The 14,679-nt window shown below is 36.7% G+C and overlaps 1 protein-coding gene across 6 annotated transcripts in view; it reads right to left on the reverse strand.

The window, feature by feature from the left end:
* Window positions 1-717: 717 nt before the first annotated feature.
* RAP1GDS1 (Rap1 GTPase-GDP dissociation stimulator 1) overlaps window positions 718-14,679 on the reverse strand; it is a 174,060-nt gene continuing 160,098 nt past the window's right edge. For 5 of the 6 annotated variants that reach the window (XM_010590453.3, XM_010590455.3, XM_010590454.3 and 2 more), the window contains 3 exons: window positions 10,579-10,705; window positions 5,210-5,338; window positions 718-2,556 (listed from right to left, as the gene is read on the reverse strand). In XM_010590453.3, the coding sequence (XP_010588755.2) occupies window positions 2,429-2,556; window positions 5,210-5,338; window positions 10,579-10,705 (384 nt within the window). In that variant the 3' untranslated portion in view covers window positions 718-2,428. Of the gene's footprint in view, window positions 2,557-5,209; window positions 5,339-10,578; window positions 10,706-14,679 lie in introns of those variants that run through there. The other variant, XM_064285526.1, reaches the window with a different exon arrangement.

Below are 14,679 nucleotides of genomic sequence, written 5' to 3' on the forward strand. Positions count from 1 at the left end.
TTCAGGCATCTTCTTCCCTTTAATTTCTAGCCTTTTTGCTGTTCATCTATGCTTTAGTCCTGGCATGGGCAGTAGTTAAAGCTTTATTGTGCTGCTCCTCCTAGGTAGGAACTCATTCTTGAACCCAGGGGCTTGATAACAAAGGGGACTTTTCATTCTTTCCTCTAAGATTCACTCTTAGTGGGTAGCAAACTAATTTAATGGTGAAGTCTGCAACTAAAAGTAAGTAGAAGGAGGTGAGGGATAGATTTTCTGAAGACTCCCACCCACTGCCATGGTACAGCAATATGCCAACTAATTTGGCAGACCCTGTCATCAGAAGAGCCACTGGTCTTTCTGTAGAAGTGGTAATTCAAATTACACTTTGTTTTGCTGGAGACTGGGAGTACCTAGTATATCAGCAAATTGCTGAGCTGGCCTAGATGATGGCTTCTCTCAAATCTATTCTACAAATGTAGGATGCTCTGCTCTGAGGTCTTCTGTATAAAACTATTCAATAAGGACACATCCCACTATACATTAAAAAATTTCTTCTGAAGCTGGACGAACTACATGTCAATTTCAATTAGTCAATCTAGAATTAGTTTAGGCAGTCTGAAAGGTTCATGGAACTAGGAATTCATTCATTCTTTCAACAAGTACTTATTGAGCACCAACAATGAGCAAGCACTGTTCCAGAAGTATAGGTAAAATATAAAAAGAAACCAAATAATGCCATTATAGTTTGATATACTATTTATTTAGTTATTAATATGGACAGCCTATTACACAACATTACAGATGTCTTTCAAAACCTCTAATAAAATATATTCCACTATCCAGCCCAGGAGATGATAAACAAAAGCATTCTTACAGCAAGTGTAGCATAAGCACTCATAATAGTCCCTTTTTTGGACATCAAGGCGAACAGTCAGTCAAAAGGTTCTTTACCTCCACGGGTTTAACTTTCTTGAATTATAGCTTAGAGACAAAAGTCCAACTTAGATCACCCCACAGAGATACGGAGCATCTCATGTTGGAGAGGAAGGTGCTTCTTTCACCTCCTTGGCAGCCAATTCTCTGTTCTGCAGCCACTTCATATTGGAGGCCATCTTGCCGTTAAGCCAGTACTGTCAGATTTGGGTATGGGGAGAAGGCAGGTGTATCCCTGGCATGTTCTGATTCATTTACAAAGACTGCATTTCAAAGCTCTAAAAACTCATTTGGTGGTAGTAGTGGCAGTGAAGAGCACACTATATTTCATCAAAGGGGTCTTCTCCATCTCTCGAGTCTTGGCTCTGTCACTCTCTCTTATAGCCTTTAAGATCTTCTGCAGTTCTCAGTGGGAAAGTGGAGGTGTGAACTCTAACACCTATTGGTAAGGGGTCATCTGCAGAATGAACTGGACTGGCTACTATGGCTTTTATAACCTGCCTTCCTTTCTTTAGTCTACACAAAATTATTTCTTAATCTTGCCTATGTCCTGCTAGTACTAACATAAGATTTAAAAGGACTATGAAAGATAAATTTCTTGCTTTCAAGCTGAATGATGAAAAATAGCAAATAAATCCATTCTCAATGAACTATACTCAATTTCCTCAATTGAAAACAAGTGTCAAGTGACTTTTAAAGACAAGTGTTGGACAATGCTGATTAACTGATGGAAGAAGTTCTGAGGTGAAAATGCACGTGTATCAGAATCTAGAAAAACAAGATCCACTAATCTAATAGGGGTTCTTCAACCCCTTAGTTCAACACTGAAAACTACAAATGTTTTCAACATCAAGCTACTGATGACAGTCAATTATAATATGGAATCAAAAACCTCAGAAAGTCTGAGATAAGTTTATGGCGGTTTCAATATCCTACAGATTTAGGAAAAAGGAGAAACCATAGGGTAAAGAGTAAGACCATTAGAATTTTATTTAACTCTAGGTACCATGGTTTTGACATTAGTAGATAAGATTAATGAATGAGTGGCCATACAATTTTTTGGTCACTGTGCTTCCCAAGCACCAAAAATGGAGCTATTTTTACTATTCAATTCCATCTTTAATAAACTAGACAGCTCCTGCTGCATTCTGTTTTGTTTCTAATTTATCAGTACATAATTACGCAGTTTACTGAGGGTGAAGAGCAAGTCATTTTGTAGTACCAAGTTTACATCATTGTAGGGCTACAACATGCACATTCTACTTAATGTAGCTCAAGCAACAGGAAGAAAACAGTTATGGGTGGAGACTTGTTTTTGACAAATTCATGTTCACATTAACTATGGGTTTAGAAATCTTATTGGGCAGGTACCTACAGCAGTTCTTCAATTGGTACTGGAACATTACACGCATGCACAAAGTGATACGGTAGCGAATGAAGTGGAAGAGGCAGTTGGATGGAGGACAAAGGGGAAATCAGAGATGGGATGATGCCATGTATCAGGGAGGGGTAGGTCTCAGCTTTCCACAGTAAGTCTCTGCTCTGTGAGAGAGGCCTGTTGGGCAACACTTTTGTTCTCATGACTGCGAAGTTTGGACACAACATCTAGAAAGGCCAAATCTTGTACTTCCTTGTGTAGAGATTCTGGAAGACAAAAATAAGATAGATATGCTCCTGTTGGTTGTTCTAATTTTACTGTACAATCTATCTAAAACATATACCCAAATGTTTATTTTGTGAGACTGAGTTATAAAACTAGTGACAATTCTGAAAAAAGACACAGCAGTAGCTTAACAATGTCTTTTTTAGGGGTATATAATAATAATAAAAATAAAAACCTTACTTGCCATATTTATAAAAAGATAAATCAGATGTCAAGTTCTGCAGTCTAAGGTTGATTAGGGTAATGAGTTATACTTAAACACAGCTTGTTGTGTGATCTCAAGGTTCTGTCTTAAGCCTATAACCAGTTCAAATATGAAGTCCAATGACTTACAGAAAAATGTCAGATCTACTCTAATTAATTCTGTGGCAAATAAAGAGTTTAAACTTCACATCCTTTCAACAAATTTATTGGTCTGCTTTATTGTCTATATATCGTTAATTTTCCCCCAAATTGTATGGCAGAAATATAAAACTCTTGGTATGGCCAAACTATCAAGTAATCTAACCTTTCTTTCCCTCCCTCCATCTCTCTCTTCCTCCTGCCCTCTCTCTCTTCCTTTCTTCTTTCTCTCTTTCCCTTCCTCTCTCTCTTTCCTTCCTTCCTTTTTAAAAAAACTCTTTGTGAGCCATTCTCATCTAGACTGGTTGTTCTCTAAACTGGCTGTGCAGTAACCATAATTCTTAAATGCGGGCTTGGAAATACTTTATCAAAGGTGCTCTAATGAATATGGTTATCTTAAGAGCAGCATTCACTATTTGCCAGGAAACTGTGATGATATCCATGCGGCTCTTTCCAAAGTTTCACTATGATGCCCAGGTTTTAATAGAAAAATGATTTATCATACCAAGAAACAGAAGATCTAATCTGAATGAAAAAACAAAAAAACCCATACCAACACACATCATAGTCAAACTTCTGAAACCTAAAGACAAAAATAATTTTGAAAGCAGTGAGAAAAATGACATTACCTATAGAGGAAAAACCATTAAAAAACATGAATTTCTCATGAGAAGCCATAAAGGCCACAAGAAAATGGCACAAGATCTTTCAAGTGCTGAGAGAAAAAACTGTCAATTCAGAATCCTACACCCAGCAAAAAATGGTTTTTCAGGAATAAAGAGGAAATCAAAACATGAAGACAAACTAAGAGGAATTTGTCGCTAGCAGTCCTAGCCTGAAAAAAAAAAAAGCTAAAACAAGTTCTCCAGAAAGGAAATGAGAAAAAAAAAAGGAAGCTTGGAAGAAAGAAGGAACACAGTAAACAAAAACATGGGTAACAGATTTTCCTTTTTGAGTTTTCTGAATTGTAATTGGTGGCTGGAACAAAAATTAAAACACTATCTGAAGCGATTCAGAATGTATGTAGAGGAAAAAATTAAGGCATATTACAAATGAGGCAAGGTAAGGAGAGCTCAAAAGAGGCTTCTATACTTGAACTGGTAAAATGACAACACCAATAGACTGTGATAGTACGTATGTATAACGTAATACCTAAAGCAACCACTAGAAAAACTATAAAAGGAGTACTCTAACACTATAAATAAATGGAAATGGAACAAATGGATATATCAAAATATAATTCTAAAAAATGTCCAAGCAACTCACAGGAAATCGGGGGGGGGGGGCGGGACAGAAAACGAAAAATTAAACTGCAGATTTAAGCTATAACACATCAACCATTACATTAAATGTAAATGGCATAAATACATCTATTAAAAGAGACTGACAGACAGGCTTAAAAAAACATGACCCAACTATATGCTGTTTACAAAAGACTTGCTTCAAATACAATGACATTGGAGGTTGAAAGTAAAAGAATAGAAAAAGATCTGTCATACGAATTTATAAAAATAAAGCGGGAGTGGCTATATTAATATCAGATACAGTAGATTTCAGAGCAAAGAAAATTACCAGGAGAGGGACATTACATAATAATAAAAGAACTGATTCACCAAGAAGGCATAGCAATCCTAAATGTATATGCACCTAAAAACAGAGCTACAAAATATGTGAATCAAAAACTGATAGAACTGAAAGGAGAAATAGATAAATCCACAATTACAGCTGGAGACTTCAACACCCCTCTCTCAACAGTTGATAAAACAACTAATTAGATAATGAGCAAGGATATAGAAGACCACCACCACCAACCAAAAGGATATAATCGAAATTTATAGAACACTGCGCCCAACAACAGCACAATACTCTTTCAAGTGTCCATGAAACATATACCAAGATATGTCAAAGATTCCTGGAACAAATTCTTTACTTAATATCACACCATACCAAACCAAAACTTGTTCTTCATAAGTATAGGAAGAATCTTCCAGGAATATTTTCAGTGTAAAAGTAATTCTCTATTCTCCATTAACTAATTTCTAATGCATTCAAAACTCAAAGCCATCATTTACTACAGTAAAACTTCTGAAAGCTGGAACCTGTCAGAGAAGGAAAACTCAAATATTTTCCACTAATAGAGAACAATAGAAAAGTGGTAAGACTGCACCCTGTGTCAAAGGTAGAAAACTTATAAGACCCAGAAAAACAAGGCAGTACTGTCGAGTTTCAGCTCTCACAGCTGGAAATTATTCTATATTTAATGTCAACCATATGTTGATGGGAAATACTTACCAGATCCCATGACAGCACAGATCAGGACCATAGAATTGTATTTGATTTCAGGAGCACTTCTCTCATCTGCTAACAGTCTGTGTAAAATGCGTACAAGTTTAGCACTTTCTAGATCTTTCTCGGCAGTGCCTAGAATATGAAACCAATGAAGTATAAGTTATAATCACTGTGTATGAACCTGGTACAATCTAGCTGAAACACTGCTCCTTTTCTAAAAAGTAACCACGTGAAAACTTACCAAAAGGGACTGAAAACAATGACCTAGATATATAATATTAAATTCAGACCTTGTGAAAAGAATAGAACTAGATTTCAGCAGATATTTCAGGAGTTTGGGCTTAACATTCAATATTACAGCACTGCTTTTAATATGAGACAATTAAAAAAAGCTTTGTTATGAAATGCATTAAACACATACAAAAATAGGAAAGATAGTATAGGTGATACCCCTATGTACCTATCACCATCTTCAAGAATTATTATGGCCAATTTTCTTTCATTCATCTCTACTCTCATCCACTCATTCTCATTCATTCCAAATAATTTAGGAGGAAATCCTATAATCAGATCATTTCATCCATAAATATTTCAGTATGTATCTTTAAAATATAAGAACTCTTAATATAGTTCCTATCAAAATCCCAACAGTTTTCTGTAGACACAGGCAAGCTTATTCTAAAATTTATATGGAAAGGCACAGGCCATAAAATAACTAAAACAATCCTGACAAAGAATAAAGTGGAAGGAATTACTTTGTCCTATATTAAAACTTATGGAAACCTTGGTAGCATAGTGGTTAAGAGCTACGGCTGCTAACTAAAAGGTCTGTGGTTCGAATTCACCAGGCCCTCGCTGGAAACCGTATGGGGCAGTTCTGCTTTGTCCTATAGGGTTGCTATGAGTTGGAATCGACTCGACGGCAATGGGTTTGGTTTTTGGTTTTTGATATTAAAACTTATGGGAATAATGGCGGTTCAGTGGTAGAAATCTTGCCTTCCATGTGGGAGACCCAGGTTCAATTCCCAGCCCATACACCTCATGTGCAGCGACCATCCGTGTGTCAGTGGAGGGCTGCACATTGCTATGATGTTGAATAGTTTTCAATGGAGCTTCCAAAGATGAGGAGGAAAGGCCTGGCAACTTATTTCTGAAAAGCAGCCAATGAAAACCACATGGATCACAATGGCCTGATCCACAACTGATCATAAGGATGGTGCAGAACCGAACAGCATTTTGTTTCAATTGTGGATGGGGTCACCATGAGTCAGGGAACAACTTTATGGTACCTAACAACATATTAAGGTTTACTACATAGTTACATTAATCAAGGGAGTGTGGTATGGGCAGATAAATAGACACACAGGTCAGTGGAACAGAACAGAAGACCCAGAAAAAGACCCACACAAATACGCTGAAACGATTTTTGACACAGGTACAAAATCAACTCTGTGAAGAAAAGATAGTCTTTTCAACAAATGGCGCTGAAGCAATTAGACATTCATAGGCAAAAATAAGAATCTTGACCCAAACCTTGTACCTTATACAAAAATTAACTCAAAATGGATCACATGCTTAAATGTAAAACTAAAATGATAAACATTTTTGAAGGAAAAAAAAAAACTCAAAACATAGATACCACTGACTTCTGACAGGGATCACAACAGAGGGTCCTGGACAGAGTGGGAGAAAAATGTAGAACAAAATTCAAATTCATGGGAGAAGGCCAGACTTACTGGTCTACAGAGACTGGAGGAACCCCTGAGACTATCAACTCTGCTAATTCAAAATGGAAACCACTCCCGAAGCCTGCTTTTCAGCCATAGACAGGCCTATAAAACAAACAGCAACATATGCAAGGAACGTGCTTCTTACTTCAATCAAGTAAATGAGACCAAATGGGCAACACCTGCCCAAAAGCAAAGACGAGAAGGCAGGGAGCTACAGGAAAACTGGACAAATAGACATGGGGAACCCGGAGTGGAGAGCAGCAGAGTGCTCACACATAGCAGGGATTGCAACCGATGTCACAAAACAATCTGTGTATAAATTTTTGAATGAGAAATTAATCTGAGCTATAAACTTTCACCTAAAGCATAATTAAAAAAAAAAAAAAAATCTTTGGGACCTAAACCCATGCTGTCGAGTCAATTCTGATTCATAGTGACCCTACAGGCCAGAAGAGAACTGCCCCATAGGGTTTCCAAGGCTGTAATCTTTATGGAAGCAGAGTGTCACACATTTTTGCTCTTTAGGACCTAGGGCTAAGCAAAGAATTCTTAGAGTTGACACCAAAACCACAACCCATAAAAGGAAATAATAAATTGGACCTTGTCAAAATTAAACAAACTTGCTCTGTAAAAGCCCATGTAACAAGCCCTGGTGGCACAACAGTTAAGCTCCCAGTTGCTAACTAACAGGTTGGCAGTTTGAATCCACCCAGTGGTTCCACTGGGGAAAAGACCAAGTGACTTGCTCCTGTAAAGACTACATACAGCCTAAGAAACCCTATGGGGCAGTTCTACTCTGTCCTATAGGGTCACTATGAATTGGAATCAACTTGACAGCATGCAACAACAACAAAAGCTCATGTGAAAAGGATGAGAAGAAAATCTACGGACTGGGAGAAAATATTGGCAAACTACATATCCAACAAATGACTAGTATCTAGAATATATAAAGAACTCTCAAAACTCAGTAGTAAAAAAACCCAAACAATCCAATTAGAAAATGGGTAAAAGACATGATAGACATTTCATCAAAGAATATATATAGATAGCAAATAAGCACACGAAAAGGTGTAAAACATCATTAGCCATTAGGGAAATGCAAATTAAAGCCACAATGAACTAAAAAATTACTATACAGCTCCCAAAATGGCCAAAATAAAAAATAGTGACAACACCACACACTGGTGAGGATGCAGAGAAAGTAGATCACTCATGCGCTCTGGTGCAAATATATAGCCACTCTGGAAAAGTTTCTTTAAAAAAAAAAAATCATTCAACTATGATACAAGCCAGTGAGTGCACTTGTGGGCATTTATCGCAGAGAAATGAAAATTTACGTTCATGCGAAAACCCGTATACAATGTTCATAGCAGCTTTGTTTTTCGAAGCCCAAAACTGGAGTCAGTACAAGTATCCTTCAAGAGGTGACTGGTTAAACTATGGTATATACCTTAAAATACTAAAAAAAAAACTACTCAGCCATAAAAAGAACGAACTATTGATACATGAAACAACTTGGGTGATTCTCTAGGTTATCATGCTGAGCAAAAAAATTAATCACAAAAGGTTACATACTATATGATTCCATTCATATAACATTTTTGAAAAAACAAATTTTAGTTATGAAGAACAGATTAGTAGTCGCCAGGGGTTAGTGATAGAGTAGAGAACAAGGGTGGGAGGGAAGTGGGTGTGGTTGTAAAAGAGCAACACAAGGGATCCTTTGGGAGTTGGAACTGTTCAGTATCTGGATTGTGGTAGGAGACACATGAACCGACACAGGTGACAACACTCTACATAAATTATCACACACACATAAATGAGTACAAGTAAAACTGGGAGTAGTCTGAATAAGACTGATGGGTGGACCGTATCAATGTCAATATCCTCACTGTGGTATTATACCATAGCTTCGGAAAATGTTTCATTGGGAGAAACTGGGCAAAGGATCCAAGGGAGCTCTCTATTATTTTTTACAATTGCATGTCAATGTATAATTATCACACTTACACAAAATATAAGGACTCTTAAAAATATACTATTATATTTTTATAATTATATACTATTATCCTACAAATAAATATAATAGTTACTTAATCAAATAGCCAGTAAGGATACAAAGCTGGAGAAACACAGTTTTCAAAGTATGATGTATAGATGTAAAGATGTATTGCCACTTTATATAGTTCTATGGTAAGGTGATCTGGCAAATGCTCAGCTATTCGCAAGATGATGAAATTATAGCTTGTTTGGAAGGTACTGGTTATGAAGGGCACAAACCCAGATTTATCCCAGGATGAGAAGTCAAGAATATTCTGAAATTGATCCATTGCTTTAAGCCATATAAAATCAGACCATGATCCCAGTTCGGTATTAAAATGTCCTCACTGATTCCCAACCTTTCATAGATTTCCCCTTAAAGGTGTCTGGACTTCTAGACTGACTTATACAATCTACCCAAATCATGTGAGAGATGGTAACCACAGCAGACTAGGCTAGGACTAGAAATCTCTAAAGGAGTCACACAGGCCAGGTCCACCAAAGCATCTCGAACCACAACATCAGTGTGAGCAAGCATAAATGTTCATGAAGGCTTCTATTTTATCTTTAATATCCAAGCAAATTTTAGACCCTACTTATAGTATTCCTATGAATTTATTTTTAATTATAAATTACTTTACAATGTAAAACTCTTTAAGAAGACAGAAATTCAAATATTTCGTACCTCAGATCTGAGTAAATCTAACACTGGAGGAAGATATACCATGTTTATGTTTCGGTTTCTCCCTCCTAGGATAGGTCTGCTTGCCCCAGTTTAAGAATTATGGATATAAACCATCGGTGGGAATTAAGAGGTGATCAGTTACAGTATTTACTGTAATGGTTTTAAACCAAACAGGACACTGCCTACACCAAGTCTGTAGTCCCTCTTTGTGTAAAGTGACCTTAGGTTTTAACCGTCTGTTTTAGAGACTGGATTTTGAGTCAAGGGTTGCTATTCACAGGCTAGATGCTTATGAGTTAGCATCCCTTGAAGAATTTTGCCCAAAGGAATGCTCTACATTAGACAGAAACTAACTGAATCAATTAGGCTCTGCTTTTTTTTTCAGGAGTTCTGAATGCAAAACACATGAAAAAGTACACAGAAGCTGAGAGCTCAGAGTGGAGGCAATGCTACAAAGCAACAGGAACCATGGTGATAGGGAAAGGGAGATTAGAGGAGAGAATCTGTAGTAGAGAACCGGCAGAGATGGAAGAAAAGGGCTGAGTCACTGGAAGAATAACAGATTGCTATACTCGTTATTGTACTCTAAATATGGTTTCAGTTCTCCACGAAGCCTACTGAAAATGTTTTCTGTACCTTCATGTAGTCTTAAAGTGGCTATAACTTGAGGTAGTACTTGAAAGTTAAACTAACCTTAAAGCATTGCGCTAAAAATGCTGCCAAAAGCTCAATCAAAAGAAACAGCTGTGGTAACAACTATATACACGGTATGATCTTCTATATACCCAGATAAAGGTGCAGACAGAAGCTGGTAAAGCGCTTCCAGTCAAGGTTCTGTCTGACTTCTATTCCACTCCTGTGCTTCCTTTCATTCAGATAAAAATAGGAGAAAACAAGTTTGTCACTGGGGTACTTACCCAATTCTAAAGCTGCTATTAGTGCCAAAGCAACAAGGGCTTCATTCTGCATTATTACATGTTCACTAGTTGCCATGGTAACTAGATGCTTGATGCCACCACTCTGTACAATGGTTTTAATTACATCCTACAATAATAAATACCACAGAATTATAAATTTTAATTTTAAACATAAAGAAAGTATATTATAATCAGTCAATTTATTGTTGAGTGGTTCTTCTGGCAGCGTCCTGTACGAATCATTCATTACATTTAACCATAAATGTTTTTTCTTCCCAGATGAAAAAGCTTTCAGCTTTAAATAAATTCATCAAAAAATGACAACTTAAATTGCCTAAGTGGAAAAGACCATTGCAGTTCACATTCAGTGCAAGAAATAGAATCCCAGAAGCTACCAAAGCCAAAGAAAAATGCCATTGCCCTAAAGGTGGACCTGCCACAGGATCAACAAAATTTGAAATTAAAAATGTTCTTCTTTTGGTAGTTGTTCTCCAAATGCTATGGGTAAATTTGTTTTTGTTTGTTCTGGTAGCTTTTACCCCTTGGTTGAACCTGGCAAATGTGAGAACTGGAACACAGACACACAGGCACACAGGCACACACAAAGGGACTTGTGCAGAACTTCAATGAAAATTCTCTGTCTCCCCCTCTTTCTCATGGTGCCTACAACTTTGGACTTTCCGTGGCAGAGAAAGACATAGGGGTCACCAGATTTGAGAAATCCCAGCACCAACACTCACCACTGACTTTGAGCAAATTACTGAATCTCTCTGTATATCAGTGACTTCATCTATAATGCTGGGATAAAATAATTGTATATCTCATCGATTTCTGTGATACTTAAAATGCTATCACATGAAAAGCAATTATAAGCATGTCTGGCAAAAGTTATATATATATGTACATATATATATATAATGGTTACATTTATTTCTATTACCCATTTTTTGTCTTCATCCTACTGAGGGTTTTGTTGTCTTAGAACTCTTGAAAAAAATATGACTTTGTGCAAAGTCTCAATTACAGAGCATTTTAAAAGTAATTTTCTTTGCTACTTTTCACTATTTTTAGTAATTTGAAGTAATTGCTGGATATTTTAAGAAGCAGCCTCTCCAAGTTAGATAATGATATAAAATTAACTGTAAATAAAATATTTTCAAATTAATTTGCAAAAATCTCTGAAAAAGTTTCTTTTATGCTTTCTTCTTACGTAAATTTTTAGAAAACCAGAGACAGCAGGTTTGTTTTGAGCCCAAACTTGCTGAGTGAGCGAACATTCTATATCAATGGAGTCCAAGTATCAATTTTTATAATAGTTGTATTTCAGCATCTAATGAATCTTTTCCCATCAACCTCTTTTAGAAAGTGATACTGTCTTTTAAGGCCTTTTCTAAAGAATATGCTACAATATGCTACAATACAGTGTTTCTTCACTGGGAATTTATTTGAAACTGATGTTACATTCTTAAAGCTAGTAAATACTGTGATAAAAATTATAAAGAAGCTTATCAAACAAAGAAAACAAGAGATTCATAGATACATATGCCATCACCTAGGAAAGGTCCCTGGAGAGTCAATTCATCCTCTATTTTATGATTCACCTTGAAAAGTCCACTATAGTAGAAGGAAGAGCAGGGAATGAATGAAGGAAATTTGTACATCAGGAATGAATAGCACCTCCATAAGTATAGCTTCTTCCCCATCTCACTTTTCTGGAACAGGTATCTGCACATTTCCTTTTAAAAAGAAATGCTCCTCCTTCTTCAACAACTGAAGAACTACTCTATAGAGTCACTTTGCCTGATATAACGGGGGATAAAATCTTAAAAAAAAAAAAAAAGGGCAGGGTACTTCTGACATGACAGGAGAACACAGTAATACTGATAGCAGTGGTTAAGCATTCAGCTGCTAACCAAAAGGTTGGCAGTTCAAATCCAGCAGCTGCTCTTTGGAAACCCTATGGGACAGTTCTACTCTGTCCTACAGAGTTGCTATGAGTTGGAATTGATGGCAACAGGTTTGGTTTTTAGTTTATCCTTTATGGAGCAATAACTACATGCTGGGCACTGTACTGGGTATCTTACAGATATCAGCTCATTTTTATCCTCACATAGAATCCCATTTAAAACCCAAAAACCAAACCCAGTGCTGTCGGATCAATTCTGGCTCATAGCGACCCTATGGGATAGAGGAGAACTGCCCCACAAAGTTTCCAAGGAGCGCCTGGCAGATTCGAACTGCTGACCCTTTGGTTAGCAGCCATAGCACTTAACCACTATGCCACCAGGGTTTCCTCCCATTTAGGTATATGTTATTTTCTGCTTACAGATGAAGAAGCTGAAGTTCAGTTATGAAATTTGCTTAAGGTCACACAGTGATTAAGCAGTAAAGCCAATATTCAAATCAGCAGTTTGGCTTCGGGGTCCTTGTTCTTAACCATTTGTGATCTATCCAAAAGTTTATGTGCTGAATTCATTATAGCGCCATGCACAGGCAATCATTTAATGTGTTTTGAAGTTCTATGAATATACTTTAAAATTATGTTAACTTCGAGTACTAAAAAAAAAAGCTACTTGTACTAGTTCATAGAGCAAGAAGGTTCACATGGAAAATTACAAATAATTTTAACCAACAGACTTCTAAAATTAATCCAGAGATGATTTGAACCTCTCTGAAGTCGTTTCACTTCCGGTAAGTGGCATACATAATGCAGCATTTCTCTGAGTAGTTCTCCTAAACCCCAGATGTCTCTGCAAAGTCTACAAAATTTTCAGAAATATTTTACACTGTTTTACAAAGTCTGGAACAATATATTATTTTGCAGTCCTATTTATTAAAGGCTTTTCTTACGGAAAGCTAAATTTTAGTACATATAAAAACCAAGGCAAATTATTCATGCTAACAATCTCATGTTTATAGCCAATTTGCCTTTGATTACTGACATAAACCCAGCTAAAGACTTTGTTGAAACTGTACAATGATGCTGATTTTAACTGCATGTTGTGAGATAGGCTTGGAGTTGAGATAATCAATTTATAAGACTGCAGATTGGTGTAGCCACTAACCTAATAAAAATGTTCTTAGCACCGTATCATAAAAGCCCAGTTTAGTATAAAATTTGAATTTGGTGGATGAATGAGCAAATGACTAAATACATTTGTTAAAACCAGGTTTTAGCTTGCTAACTAAAAAAGAATGTTTTATTCTTAAAGAGTAAAGTACCTACTTTGATAGGAAGGAGTTTTTTATATTCCTAGTGTAAAGGCAAACTACCATGTTTTTCTGTTTTTAATGTCTGGAGTCAGAAAGACCAGATAGCTGGTCAGGAGTCCTAGCCTAGGGCACTCTTTCAAGGGAAGGTGTGAATTTACCTAAGGACAAACAAGCAGGAACAAGCTGTATGTGGCTGAGATGACTAAGCCAGTGCGAAACCCTCTGAGTCAATACAAACTACTGGAGAGCTGGACTACAAGACAGGAGTTAGGGTGACTTTAAAAGGATTATGATCTTCAAAGCTTAATAACACAAGCAGAAAGCTGTGACCCACAAGTTAGTCAAGAATTTGTAAAAATATAACAAATTCATACCCAGTGTTTAATTATTTCAAAAGCTTATTCCAGACCGGTATTTTCCAAATTGTATCCTGTGAAATGTCAATAGATGTCACTTGCAAAAAATGAGATAAATAGCTCAGTCAAACAGCCTGGGGATCAGTGGATGAAGTAGCTAGGGAGGTTTATTTGTAGGAGTGGTAAAGTGTGCTATGAATCTCAAAGGGGAGGAGAGGGAATGCACTATTTTCCTAACTCATCCTACCTCTTTTTTTGTAAAACATTCACTGGGATTATTATTTGACTGAACATACTTTTTTTTAAAATAATTTTTATTGTGCTTTAAGTGAAAGTTTACAAATCAAGTCACTCTGTCACATATAAGCTTATATACAGCTCACTCCATACTCCCACTTACTCTCCCCGTAATGAGTCAGCCCGCTCCCTCCTTCCAGTCTCTCCTTTCGTGACCCTTTTGCCAGTTTCTAACCCTCTCTACCCTCCAGACAGAGACGCCAATACAGTCTCAAGTGTCCACCTGATACAGGTA

The sequence above is a fragment of the Loxodonta africana genome, chromosome 5 (genome assembly GCF_030014295.1).
Source record: "Loxodonta africana isolate mLoxAfr1 chromosome 5, mLoxAfr1.hap2, whole genome shotgun sequence".
Taxonomy (NCBI): Eukaryota; Metazoa; Chordata; class Mammalia; order Proboscidea; family Elephantidae; genus Loxodonta; species Loxodonta africana.